This window comes from Antedon mediterranea, chromosome 9 (assembly GCF_964355755.1).
Source record: "Antedon mediterranea chromosome 9, ecAntMedi1.1, whole genome shotgun sequence".
Lineage (NCBI taxonomy): Eukaryota > Metazoa > Echinodermata > Crinoidea > Comatulida > Antedonidae > Antedon > Antedon mediterranea.
The window spans coordinates 23,170,779-23,184,389 of record NC_092678.1 but is presented as its reverse complement, the minus strand read 5'-3'; the positions used below and the strand labels follow the sequence as shown (position 1 = coordinate 23,184,389).

Sequence of the window (13,611 nt, the reverse complement as noted above, 5' to 3'; positions counted from 1 at the left end):
TGTCTCGGTTAAATGTAGACTGTATTTTGTATTCCAAGTCCATCACTGATATTTGAGTAATTCTCGTCAGCACATTTCTCTCTGGTATCTTGAATGTATAAACTAATAATGTTATTAAATAAACACCCTCAAAAACAAGTTTTATGGTATACAAAGATTTATTAACGGTTATTTAATTAGTCACATCTTACGACAGAAATTGAAAATTAAGACATGGAAAAATAATATTTGGTAACATTATATATAGCATACAAGGTAACGTGATGGTTATACAATATGAAACACTATAGGGTGGTCTTTGGTTAAAAACAGCATTAATACGATATACATAATAATTAATATTTAATCACTAAAATTAAGATAACGACTGAGAAAACTTAATACAATAATATAAAATGCACAACACTCTTATTCTTAAAGAAATGAAATGAAATAAAATAGTAAAGTTATTCGCCATATTGTTTTATTGTCTTTATATTCTGTAATCAAATATACAGTACAATAGATTGCTTTTATTTGGTTGCATATCAATTAATATAAAACATCTTGCAAAAAATGATATATTGTTCACATTGCTCCATTTCCACAAAAACAGGTCCACAGTATTACAGTAACATTATGAAAATATACCATTGCGTCTGTAGAAAGAGTCCTTGACAATGCGTGATCGGCCCCACTGTGGTGCACGAAATTCCTTGACGACGTCGTCTAGTTTCCAGCCGTACTCCCAAGCACTCGTAAGAGGAAATTCATATTTATCTTCTGGTTTCTTTATCTTCCTGATCTGTAAGTATGCGTATCGTCCTGTTCCTTCTTTACTGAATCCTTTGTATAGTTGGTCCTTAACATCCCGTGACACTGGTCTCATCTCTACCAATAATGCATCTGGATTGTCTCCTCCTAAAGCTGCTAAATCAGGCTTTTCCTTCTTCTTGGCCTTTTCTTTGTCTACCTTAGTTTTGGTGTTTAGTTCTGGAATTGCATGGACCTTTGGTACCATGTTAGGCCTACGTTTACGGGCTACACCCTGACCTTCTCTAGACTCGCGAGCAAACTCTTTGCTGTATTTTTCGTGCCATGCTAGCCTGGTGTATGCTTCTTTATGAATAGATTCAGTCCAGAAATTCTGGCGTTGAACATCGAATAATTCTCTAACCATTTTCTTAAATTTAAATAAACTGTTCTTTGGTTTTAAAAACTGTACTTGCTACTACTGTTTTATGAATGTAACTTTCACCAGACCTACCTGTTGTGTGTGTTGAACATACAACCCGGAAGCACGCGTTTTGGTGGAGTTATGTTATCTTTTTTGTTTTGTTTACCAAAGTCCATTGCGTCAAGTTGCTAGGAGATGGACTGTACCATTTTTTTACAGCAAATTAAATTCCGTCGAAAGGAATGTCGCCCTCTAGAGTAGCAGACGATCACAATCACAACATCATATAAATGGCTGCTGTAGGAATTTTGTCTCCATTTACCGCTAATTTGTTTTCGAAATAATTACAGCAATGACAACGTTTTTACAAAATACTCGTATGGGAGAAGTAGATGTGTTTACTGGACCACATTCTAGAATGAAATATCTTGTCCATTTATACAGCGAAAAGGTAATTTGAATGGAAAAAGTACCTTAGGGCTTAGGCCTAAACTAGGCTACTAGCTAGTAGGGCCTTCATCATTCATACTCATAAACATAAAATAGTCTCTCTGTCTCTGATCGGCCCTAAAAACAGTGCTTTACCTGCTGTGCGACAAGCCTAGCTAGCCAATGACAGGCCTATCAAGAATATTAGTAGGGTGTTCGTCGTAGAGGGAGGAGGAGACAGATGATAATAATATTAATAAGTCCATCAATTTACAATTTATGCACATGCATTTTCGAATTTATTTTATATTATTGTTAATTATTATTAATTAAATAAATTGCAATATTATTATGATATTGATTACGGTAATGATATGGAAATTAAAAACCCCTTGCACATTTAAAAAAATAAAAATAAAACCTCATGATTTTTTTATACAGCTAAGTTCAACGGACTTTAGTAGTTACGCTGATTTAAAGGCACTGCTGCAGGGTTTGGTATCGACATTCTCAGAGTTCAAGAATCACGAACACATTGAGAACAAATGTATAATGAAGAAGCTGCAGAACAGGCTCAACTTCTTACATGTCGAGGTAAAATATTAAGTATATAATAATTGTTTGATTAAAGCAGAGACATATTACCAGAGATTGGAATCCAGTAATATTTCCCTTTGTGTAGCACTTGCCGACAGTTCGTATGCTCTTTGTTATGTAAATTTGCTGAGTCGTTGGTGACTCTGCAAATTTTTGCTTGCACATTTTTATTGTTTAGTCAAAATCATTGATTCATAAAGAAAATTTTATTCACTTCATTATATTTAAACAAATATTTAAAAAGTTTTTTTCCTTATCAAAATATTTTATTTGATCAAACTAGGTGAACGCTGTAAAGCAGGTCCACTGTGACAATCACCTGTCAGAGATGAAGGAGATGTTGGAAGAACTCTGCCAGAAGCTAGACATGTGCTTGAGTCGACTAGAGATGGAACAGATGGGTAAGGAGGTCCAACAAGCATTGCAGGAGTTCACTCAAGACTTCCTGCCACACATGAAAGAGGAGGAAGAGGTGACAATTGCAGCATTTTTGTCTACTCGTATAGCAAGTGCTACATCCTTTGGGACACCCCTATTAAGGGAACACTTTCCTGTGAAAAGAATCAGGAGAAATATATATTTTAAAACTACAGCCTAACCATATTCAGGGGACAACCCTGTTAAACTCTGTCTACGCTCTCAAACTTTATGTGATAAATGATCATGCATATAATAATGAACATGATGATTTCATATCACTACCATATTTTGGAATATCACTATCATATTTGAGTACATCACACTTGTCAAACTAGTTTGATAGTGTAGACAGTGCTTTAGAACACCTCCCAATTTCAATACTTATGAAGATAAAAAAACTAAATACAATGTTACATTTTTATAGGTTTTTCAGCCGTTGTTGATTGAATATTTTAGTGTAGATGAACTAATGGCGATTAAGACGGATGTGATGGAACTTCACTCTAAACTGACCAAGTATGACCCCTATGAAAAAGCATATGCAGATTACGAGCTAGATACTGGTTAGTTTGATTGTTATATCTAAAGATAGTAGTTCTAAATAGATTGGTTTTGGGGGTCTTAGTCTAATGCCAGATCTATTAAAATTGCAACAGTAATGTAGCGGGTGCGTAGGAGGTTTTATAATTAATATTTTCAACTTTTCTTAACATACACTTCTTGTAAATCAGTGAACATGGCGTTAGATCTGCTTTTGATACGTTGTGCAATTTTAAGTTATCTCTCTAGGCCATATATTTTTCTTATCTTTTTCAGTATAATTACCATAAAAACATCCAATGCTAAAAGATAAAATACTTAACATAATACTTATCTTTGGTAAAATAGAATTAAAATTGTGTTGTCAACTCTAATTTGTTTGAGCTTTCTCAGAAAGTAGAGTCTTTGAGATGCTTTCTTGAAGATCATAAGAGAGTTAGATTCCCACTTTAATTTGTTTTCAATTATACAGTAGTATTGTATTAATTTTGCTGAAGAGATAGATAAATGAGAAGAAATTGATTAACAAAACAAATAATGTATGGTAATAGACATTGAGGTGGTTACCTCAAGGAGGGGGAGAATGTTCAGAAGAATGGTTTTTTTGTGATTGTGCATTGTTGCATGAATTCTTTCTTAGATGGTTGAACACATTTTATGTAAATTATTTACGAACAAAAGTGTATGCACGGCGTAGCGTGTATTCAGTTCAGTCCTTTTGGTTGTTTAAAGCAGGCGGTTCATAATGGCTGTTGGTAGCAGTGGACGAAAAAAACAAATTAAATGAAATCGCTACCAAATGAAGCCTGTTTTTTTAATGATTTGTTTGTTGTTGCCATCTGCGTGTATTTTGATTTGAATTTAATAACATTGTTTTGAGACTTCGAAACATTAACGATTTGAAAATTCAACGCAACGAATACATCGACTCGAAAAAAAGCTTAAGAAATCCAAAATGAGTTAGTTTGTAAATGATTCTGTTCTACACCAATTTTTCATTATTTTTTTGTCTGGTGTCAACTTAGATTAAGAAGTCTTAACTTACTGCAGTAAAGTTATGGTAATGTATTCTAATTGAGTACAGGTTTTGATTTCACAATCTATATTTTTTTTTAACAAACTAGATGATGAGTTTGAACAGAGCAAGCTGCTTGCAGTACCTGATGAGGTGATGCTTCAGGTGTTCTCTTACTTGAACCCTAAGGAGCTATGTAGGTGTGCACAGGTGTGTTCAACCTGGTCTTACCTGGCTAGAGACTGCTCACTCTGGAAACACATCAATCCCATGAATTGGGTCAAAGGTAAAGCTGTTTTCACACCATAGAGAAAATGGATAGAAGTGTGATTATATAAAAAATCCTAGTATAATACTTCATTGAAATGATAAGTGAGATGCAATCATTCTCATCCCTGTCCAGTGTGTCATAGGTCACAGTGTTTCATCGACAATTTTCACACAGAAGTACAGCATAACTTTTGGGTGTTAACTTGTATTTGCTGTAGAGATTGTTATTAAAATAAAGATATATATTTCTATGATAATATTTGATTATAATTATTGTAGGTGATTGGCGGTTTGAGACACCAGATGAAGACGAAGAAACGTGCGGATGTAGCAAAGACGATCCCGAGTATTTCGATGAGGATAAAGATTACGACGAGTCAGGTGAAAGTGATGAGGGTCAGAGTCAAGCCGCTTCAGATCGCATCCTAGCTGTTGAAAGAGAGTCTAAGATGCTGCGCTCCATCTCTAGAAGTTTGTTACCCATTGTTGGGAACAGTGTGGAGACCCTTGTTTTACAAAATAGCTGTGGGATCACCAGTGCTTTGGTAATAATTATGTAAAAAAGAATAATATTAATGAAACAAAGCCAAAAATAGTTTAAAGATGTATTGTCCCCCTAAAACATGAATAATGAAGATTAATAAAGAAGGACTTTGAATAAGACATTTCACAGTTTTAATCAAATTCCTTAGAAAAAAAAAAATAATATTATGTATTCATTCAACCAAAAACCCATCGACATCCAGCCAATTTAACTATTTTTTGCTTTAAATTTCATTTTTTTCAGGTACATAATTTTTTTTCTCAATCCAATTATTGGTCAAATTGAATAACTATCATATGACATTAAAATAGTATATTCAACAAAAACATTTATTTTTTCAGGAGGACAATATATAATTTATGAATAAAGTACAATTAATTATTAAGGACATTATTTATTTTACTTCACAGCTTTATAAGATGTTATCAAATTGTCTAAATTTGAAGATTTTAAATGTCGCACATACACGCGTGTCAGATGTTGCTTTTCGAGGGTAATGGAATTATTTTTTTAGTAGGACAAATTATTGTTTAAAAATGTTCTTAAAAGTTTTTCAATTTAATTTAAAATTATTTATATTATGTGTTACAACACTAAGAGGAGATCATGATCGTCTTCGAAAGTCATTTGTTCCAAATTCTTGCCATTTATATAACGCAACTATTAAAAGATAGATTGAATATGTTATTTGTATGTAATCTGTATATTTGTATATTATACTGCTAATATATATATATTTTTTTATATATTTTATATGTTACGATATATTTTTTTATATTTCTGTCTTTTTTATGTTTATTCGTATTTTTAAAAGATCTTGTATTTTTGTATTCATGACTTTTATATATTTTTAATTAATTGTTTGAGAGCTTGTTAACGAAACGAATTTCCTTTTGGACCAATAAATTTCTGTATTCTGTATAAAAATTTGACTTTTTTGCAGATTTGGTAATAGCAGACTGGGTTTCAAACTTGAATATCTCAATTTAGCTGGGTGTGTTCGTATTACAGACAGCACCCTCTCGTATCTCGCAAAGGCATTCGCAAAAAGGTTAGACTCTTCAGCAGCCTGTTTACCGTCTGATGAAAACAACTCAGATCACAGCGTTGTCGTGGACAAGAACGGCGTACCAAAATGCTCATGTAGTAGTGGTGAATACCTGGATGGACGCATGGACAACGGAAGAACAAGCCTAAAATGGGAGGAATCAATGAAGTGTGCAAATGAATCGGTAAAGCGTGCAAATGAGTCTTTCAATTCTACAGACAATCTTTCAAATGAAAACCTTAATGAACAAAAATTGGCATCACATTTTGATGATATGACCATGAATACAGTGCAATATAGTGAAACAGACATTGACAAAACGATAAGATTTAGACATCTCAACTTGTCCGGTTGTCACCAAATCACAGATGCGGGGCTAAGGTGAGGAAAATTGAAATTGTCTATATATACAGGTATATTATGAGGCATATCACTGATCACTTTAGTAATAGATAAAGGAACTCCCACGTGTTAAGCTTTGTATACACTATCAAACTAGTTTGTGCCCAAATATGGTAGTGATATGCTAAAATATGGTAGTGATATGCCCAAATATGGTAGTGTTATTACATCATCATGTCCATATAGGCACATCACATTTTTTTGTCAAGTTTGATAGTGTAGACAGAGCTTTTGGCTATATTTTTCTGTAAAGAGAAAATATTTATCGAGGCTTAGGAATATGACGGTTATGAGTTCTTCAGCTGTCGCAAAGTTCGTTGACCTTTATAATAACAATACATTTGCCGAAGAAATTATCGGTATAAAGAGTGTTTAGTAATGCTTCATCCTTCAGCCTTGCTGATTAGGTTCAAATTGATTTCAGTTTGTGTGTATTTTGTATGCCTAATGGTGTATGTTTCCTGTAACCATGGTTGCAGGAAACTTCCAGATTAACATGTTGGAGAATTTCATTTAATTGAAATGATTTATTAATGATGTATTTGAAATATGCTGTACGAGAGTCCTTGAAGGTTTTCTCATCATCTAAGCCTACCCTCCTCCACCTAAGCCTCCCCTCCTCCATCTAACATGCCTTCTCCATCTAATTCTACCCTCCACCATCTAAGCCTCCCCTTCTCCATCTAAGCCTCCCTTCTCCATCTAAGTCTCCCCTCCTCCATCTAAGCCTTCCTTCTCCATCTAAGCCTTTCTTCTCCATCTAAGCCTCCCCTCCTCCATCAAATCTATCAGCTTTTCTAGCAGAACATATATTTTATTTGTTTATTTTCTTAGAACTCTTGCAAAATCTGGACCACTACCCTATCTCCATCATCTTGATCTGTCTGGATGCTTAAACGTAACAGCTTCAGGATTGACGGAACTTGCAGACGCCACTAAGAACCTAGATCATGAGCAGTTCTTTTATTGTGACAACATCCTTGGAGGACCTCACCAAGACACAGCCAGTGGATGTCAAAATCTCCAGTCAGAGTGCCGTGCCTGTTGCAGAAGTGGCGAGTAGATGCTGCAAATTAATGGTAATTGTAAATTTCTTGGGTTTTTTTTCATGTTCTCTGACTTGTGTATGTGGCTTAGAGTCATATTTATATTTAACTTTTTGGCGTAATTTAAAATGTATGTTGTAAAAAGTTTTTATTAAACGTGTTTGAATTTAAGCTGAGTTCAAAGAATGAAACGTTGGGAATTAGGAAAAATGTTGAGAGTGCCTCACTATCAGATTGAGCATTTTTATTTCAATTAATTCGTCAAGGGAATGCAAAATAAATACGTAACAAAGAACATAAGAAAGAGTTAAAAAATCCACATGTCAGGTTTACCAAAGAAGCAATTTGCTCACCAAAGTGGAAAATGAATAAATATATAGTTACTGCATAACTACAATAGAATCCTGAACTAAAAATATTGAACCTTAAATTGAAAACTTGACCTAAAAACATCATCACTCAGTGATGTACATGATTTAGGATGCAACAAACAATTAATGAATCATATAATTACATCTGTTGCATGCTAACGTGATTGGAATGTCATATCATATGAATCAGTTCAACTTTACACTGTAGCCATTAAGATGCAGTGTAGTGACGTAATATGCTAATTATAGCTCATTACATATTTCAGATTTTACACAAGATTTTGAAAAATTCAAGAATTTGCATGGAATTTGCTTATAGTGAGTATAAATGGTTGGTAGCTGGGGTGTATCAAGAATTTTGAAACATGAAGCACATTATTTGTCTTTGAATTTATTAAACTCAACTTTGCACACCAATCCACTCAACTTTGAATTCACCGTGCAATTAGGGATGTAGCTAGAGAAATGTAAGATTGTGTGTCATAAAGATATTACCGGGTGGAAAGAAATAAAATCGTACTTTTGGATATCAAGTAAATTTACAGTACATTTGTTGGGTATGGGTTGAAATTTCGCTTACCAAAAGGCCATAAAATATGCGCTAGACTGGGTTGAAAACTATGAAATTAGGCTTAGCAGATGGCCTTAAAACCAGCTCTAGAGTGGGTGGAAAACTGTGAAATTAGGCATAGTTGAAGGCCTTAAAATAAGCTCTAGACTGGGTGGAAAACTTTAAAATTAGGCTTAGCAGATGGCTTTAAAATGAGCTCTAGACTGGGTGGAAAACTTTGAAATTTGGCTTAGCAGATGGCTTTAAAATGAGCTCTAGACTGGGTGGAAAACATTGAAATTGGGCTTAGCGGAAGGCATTAAAATAAGCTGTAAACCTGGTAGAAAAACTTTAAAACTAGGCTTAGCGGAAAGCCTTAGGATAATCTGTAGACTGGATAGAATATTTTGAAATTAGGCTTAGCAAGAGGCCTTAAAATAAGCTGTACACTGGGTGGAAATCTTGTAAGCTCATCCATTTGACTACATTCAGTAAACCTTTCAAAATAGTTGCAAAATCTTTTTTTAAATGATTGAATAATCAACACTGTTCTCCCCAGGAGCGAACCCAATCACTTCTGATCTTTATGGTTGGAACCTTTCTTTTCTACCACACCCAGTATACCTTAATTTATTCAGTAATATAGAATAACAGTATCTGAAGTAATGTTAAGGGAAATATGAATAAATATATGAAATACTTAAAAATATACATAGCTTTATATATGAAATTATACCTTTATTTTAATGATTTTAATGAATATTTATATATGTTATTTATAAAAAATGAAAAATATAAAGTAATTATTGGTCTCGGTTCACAAGATATTGTGATTTTCAGACGTTGCTACATAATAATCCTGAAATATAGGGAAGTTATAATACATTAGTATGTGAAATTGTAGTACATTTTATAAATAGAGAAAAATATCAAGAAAGCATGCCAACTATCAATGAAATATGAACAAATTTAATTTTTTCCATTTATAACGGAAAAAAAAAATTTATTTAAAGATAAATGAACAAACACATATGTTATTAATGATTTGATATATACAATAAATCAAGGTTATTATATTTGTGAGGTTGCACATCTTATTATCGTTGAATATAAAAATAAAAATATTTGACAGTATGCGTTGTAACATGTACACCGGCTGTGGAGACTTTGTGGTGCTATGTGAAAACAAACAACAAACTAGAGATTTGTGTAGGTTAAGATCACAGTAGCTGCTCCTGGTTCATCTCACTGACAGAATGTCTTTTTGTCGGTGAGATGAACTGGTGGTAGGTGAGGTCAGGTCACTGGTTACTATTCATTTGTCAGTATCCTTATCTCAAAGGTCAGGTCAGGTCACTGGCAAAGGTTACTATTCATTTGTCAGTATCCTGATCTCAAAGGTGAGGTCAAGTCACTGGCAAATGTTAATATTCATTTGTCAGTATCCTGATCTCAAAGGTCAGGTCACTGGCAAATGTTACTATTCATTTGTCCGTATCCTGAACTCAAAGGTCAGGCCAGGTCACTGGCAAATGTTACTATTCATTTGTCAGTATCCTGATCTCAAATGTCAGGTCAGGTCACTGGTGAAGTATCCTTATCTTGTTGGTCAGGTCATTGGCAAATGTTACTATTTATTTGTCAGTATTCTGATTTCATAGATGAGGTCACTGACATATTTTACTATTCATTTGTCAATATCCTGACCTTGTTGGTTAGGTCAGGTCGCTGGCAAATGCTCCACGAAAATTGTTTTTTTTCATTAAGTGGCTATCCACCCACACAAAAACATTATCACATTATAATAATAATAAAGTAATAGAAGTAACCTTTGGTATTAAGAAAAATGGTATATTACATTCTAGATTAATTATTAGTTGAGATGAGAAAATAAGCTATTTATTGATTGGTTTTAATCACTCCTCCTCTGACACATTACACTGTGTAGCCTCATTGGCAGGCCTGCTTTAGGGCAAGATACAGTAATTAAACCTGATTGTCAATGAAGTTATTGATGCAAATTCAGTACTAATTTCAGACCAGATTATGTGGCTTACGAGACAAATTGGACACAATTTTAAAGCTGTTTTTTATGATGGTGTTCGTTTATTTTGGCCTCGTTCTTTTGGCTAGATATTTTCATTGTTATTCATAAAAAGTTCATTGTTTTTTTAATGATTTAATTATCTTATGTAGGCCTTTTTTTTTTTTTCTCTTTAGTGAGTACCTTTATTCCCATTTTTAATTATTAAGTATAATTTGTATAGCTGTCAAAAAAGGTCTAGTGTATCTAATGTTATTTAGAAAGGCCACAATCTTTTAGATATTGCTTCTGGCTAGCATTATTCATTTATATTACCTGTATTATTATTTTCATAGATAAACCAATTTAATATACCATTGCTTTGGGGCTGTATATCCTATTTGTAGGCACTATATATATCATATAATGCAATAAGGAGATCATATTTTTCAAAAGAAGATATGTTGAGAACTGGAAAACTACAACTTAAAAAAAACACTTAAACATTTGAAAATTACTTGAAAAAAAATGTGTAGTAGTCTCGTCTCCATTAAGATAAAAAATATAATTATTACATATGGGAGCCTAATGTTAAGTGATGTTTTGGCTCTGATTAACGAATATTATAATTTACAACTTAGTTATTAAACGTTGTTTCGAAAAATTTCAAATTTTGACCTGTGACCCTGTGTGGTGTCATTTACAAAGTAAGACGTCACTTAACACCAATACCTACTTTTTTGTTTACCTGAATATTTAATTTTGCATATGACTTCCTGACATTAAAGTTCAAATTTTCAACCCTGACGTCACAAGGCACCAATACCTGAATAGTTGTTATTTACTTTGATCCTAATGAATAATTAATTACATTATATTTTGCGTCATAATATTTATCTGTATCGTAGTAAACAACAGAACAATCTATACAGAGACTTAAACAATATCTTTTTAAACTGAATGGAAGTGTTTGTCGTTAGCCAAACCATAAATTGATTAATCAATACCAGGAAGAAAGTCAGGCGCAAAATTTATTAGGAAGATTCGATCTGTAATTAACAACGGTTTATCAATATATTTGCTTGAGGTATACGCTGTACAGTTACAGCATTGTCTTGGCATCAATTAAGCTCTGTCTACACTATCAAACTTTATGTAATAAAAAAATTTGATGTGCCCATACATAGACATGATGGTGTCATATTCATAATGCTTAGGTCACCAGTGTGAAACCAATGTAAAAATACCAATATAGCTACAATAGTCGCTTTCACCAGTGTGAAACCAATGTAGGAATACCAGTATAGCTGCAATAGTAACAGTAGTCGCTTAGGTCACCAGTCTGAAACGGGGTCTGAAACCAATGTAGGATTAGGAATACCAATATAGCTACAATATTCATCCTTAGGTCACCGGTATGACACCTGGTGTACTGATGTTGTAGTAACAGTTGTTGGTAGAATACCTCTAGGCTTAGGTCATGCCCTGCTGTAACACATTCTCACAGGTGGTGAAGCATGTTGTTTTATCGCCTTCCTCTCCAACTGCTTTGGCTATGATTTCTCCTGGCCTTAGTTGCAATAGTATTGTTTAACATTTTAATATCATTCTTTGAAAAAGAGGATTATTGTATTCAAAACAAAAACGGGGATTTATCTACTAGTAATTAGAAAGACTTATATTAGACAAATATATATTGCAGAAAGGAGTTAATATTGATGAAAGCTTGTCAGAATTAAAACGCGTGTGTATCTGTGATGTATACACACTCCCAGGGTAGTCTTTTATTGCTTTAATGATAACCAATTCACGATCTCATGTGATGTGCCCATATATGGACATGATGATGTCATATCACTACCATATTAAGCATATCACTACCATATTTGGGCACATCACACTTATTTATTTAGTTAAACTAGTTTGATTGTGTAGAAAGAGCTTTAGGTTTCGTTTCTAATCTCAATAAACCACTGCAATTCAATGATAAAAATTTCAATTGATTTTTTTTCTTTCACATTTACATTGGTAATTTAGTATAGACTTCTGTAGGGTAGGGACCAATGACCTTTCCTAGGTACCATTGACCTTTCTCAGGCCAACAGGTAACTGAACTTTCAACATCATTAAATGTAATGCCTAGATTGGCCAGTAATTTCGAATTATATAGGTATAATCATCTGTATTAAAATTGCTCGTTAGCAGTTATCAAACAGCTGAATATCGACCACTTTACAGGCAAGTTTCCCTTCTATATTGATTGTAAGGAGAAGGGGGCATATATAGGGTTTGTGAAAGAAAAGGGGTGATGTCCATGTCCTAAATTTAACTAGTTTTCTGACCTGTCTCTTTTTTTTTGTGCTAATATTTTAAAAATTGTATTACATTAGCATGTTCAACCTTTGTGTATAAATATTTGAGTTATCGAATTTTATGGAATTTGGAAATGTTGTCACAATTTTTATTTTATTGTAGTTTTTTATTGAATTTTTATAATAATTTTTGTACTGTTTGTATTTGTATTTGTTGAGGGCTCCCAATGATCGGCTTTGCTGGAGGGGCTACCCTCATGAAAAAATAAAATAAAAAATTAATGTTTCATATTGGGAAACCACACCTAGAATGATTGTAAAAAGAGTACCATAGACCCTCCTCCAGATGTGTTATTATCATTATGACAACTGCAATTATATTCCAAACCTAGAAACAGATTTAATACTACAAACACAAGCTTACTGTATGTAAGTGGCGCCCACTTCTCCAATCAACACAGCCATTTTGTTGACTGTTTTATTTTGAAGAAAATAAATGTTACTTTGAATTGAATTGAATATTTCCACGATCGCAATAATTGGAAACTGTACTCTAATAGTTTTTTATGGGCTAATATTGATTGTTCGTATATTTTATACTTTTCACTGTTTATCAAACAAAACAACTGCTTTAACTGATGCAAAATCCCAACATTATTTCTGGTAGTTAATAGTTCATCAATTTCAAGTGATTGTAGATCATCTAAAGAAATATCTATTGATTTCTTACACATTGCCCAGTAGCTTGTCTGTGTTGTACTCATTTCGTCGTCTGCTATTTTATCGTCTGCCGTAGATTAAAGCTTTATTGCTGTCGCAAAGGCTCATGGGAAGCTTACTTAAAAAGTAAAACTGATAGTCCCACAGCATTTTCTTAATCAATTTGCA

The 13,611-nt window shown here is 33.3% G+C and overlaps 2 protein-coding genes across 2 annotated transcripts; one reads left to right on the top strand and one right to left on the bottom strand.

Moving 5' to 3' along the window:
* Positions 1 to 446: 446 nt before the first annotated feature.
* Positions 447 to 1,316, bottom strand: LOC140059592 (protein SPMIP1-like). Its single transcript, XM_072105558.1, has one exon. The coding sequence runs from the start codon at positions 1,157 to 1,159 to the stop codon at positions 617 to 619; it is 543 nt and encodes a 180-aa protein (XP_071961659.1). The 5' UTR covers positions 1,160 to 1,316; the 3' UTR covers positions 447 to 616.
* A 129-nt stretch (positions 1,317 to 1,445) lies between these two features.
* On the top strand, positions 1,446 to 9,674 carry LOC140059157 (F-box/LRR-repeat protein 5-like). Its single transcript, XM_072105001.1, has 10 exons — positions 1,446 to 1,607; positions 2,027 to 2,179; positions 2,466 to 2,654; positions 3,027 to 3,165; positions 4,267 to 4,443; positions 4,707 to 4,972; positions 5,382 to 5,464; positions 5,915 to 6,400; positions 7,256 to 7,500; positions 8,105 to 9,674. Exons 1-9 carry the CDS (start codon positions 1,509 to 1,511, stop codon positions 7,482 to 7,484), a joined length of 1,821 nt encoding a protein of 606 aa, XP_071961102.1. The 5' UTR covers positions 1,446 to 1,508; the 3' UTR covers positions 7,485 to 7,500; positions 8,105 to 9,674.
* The last annotated feature ends 3,937 nt before the right edge of the window (positions 9,675 to 13,611 follow it).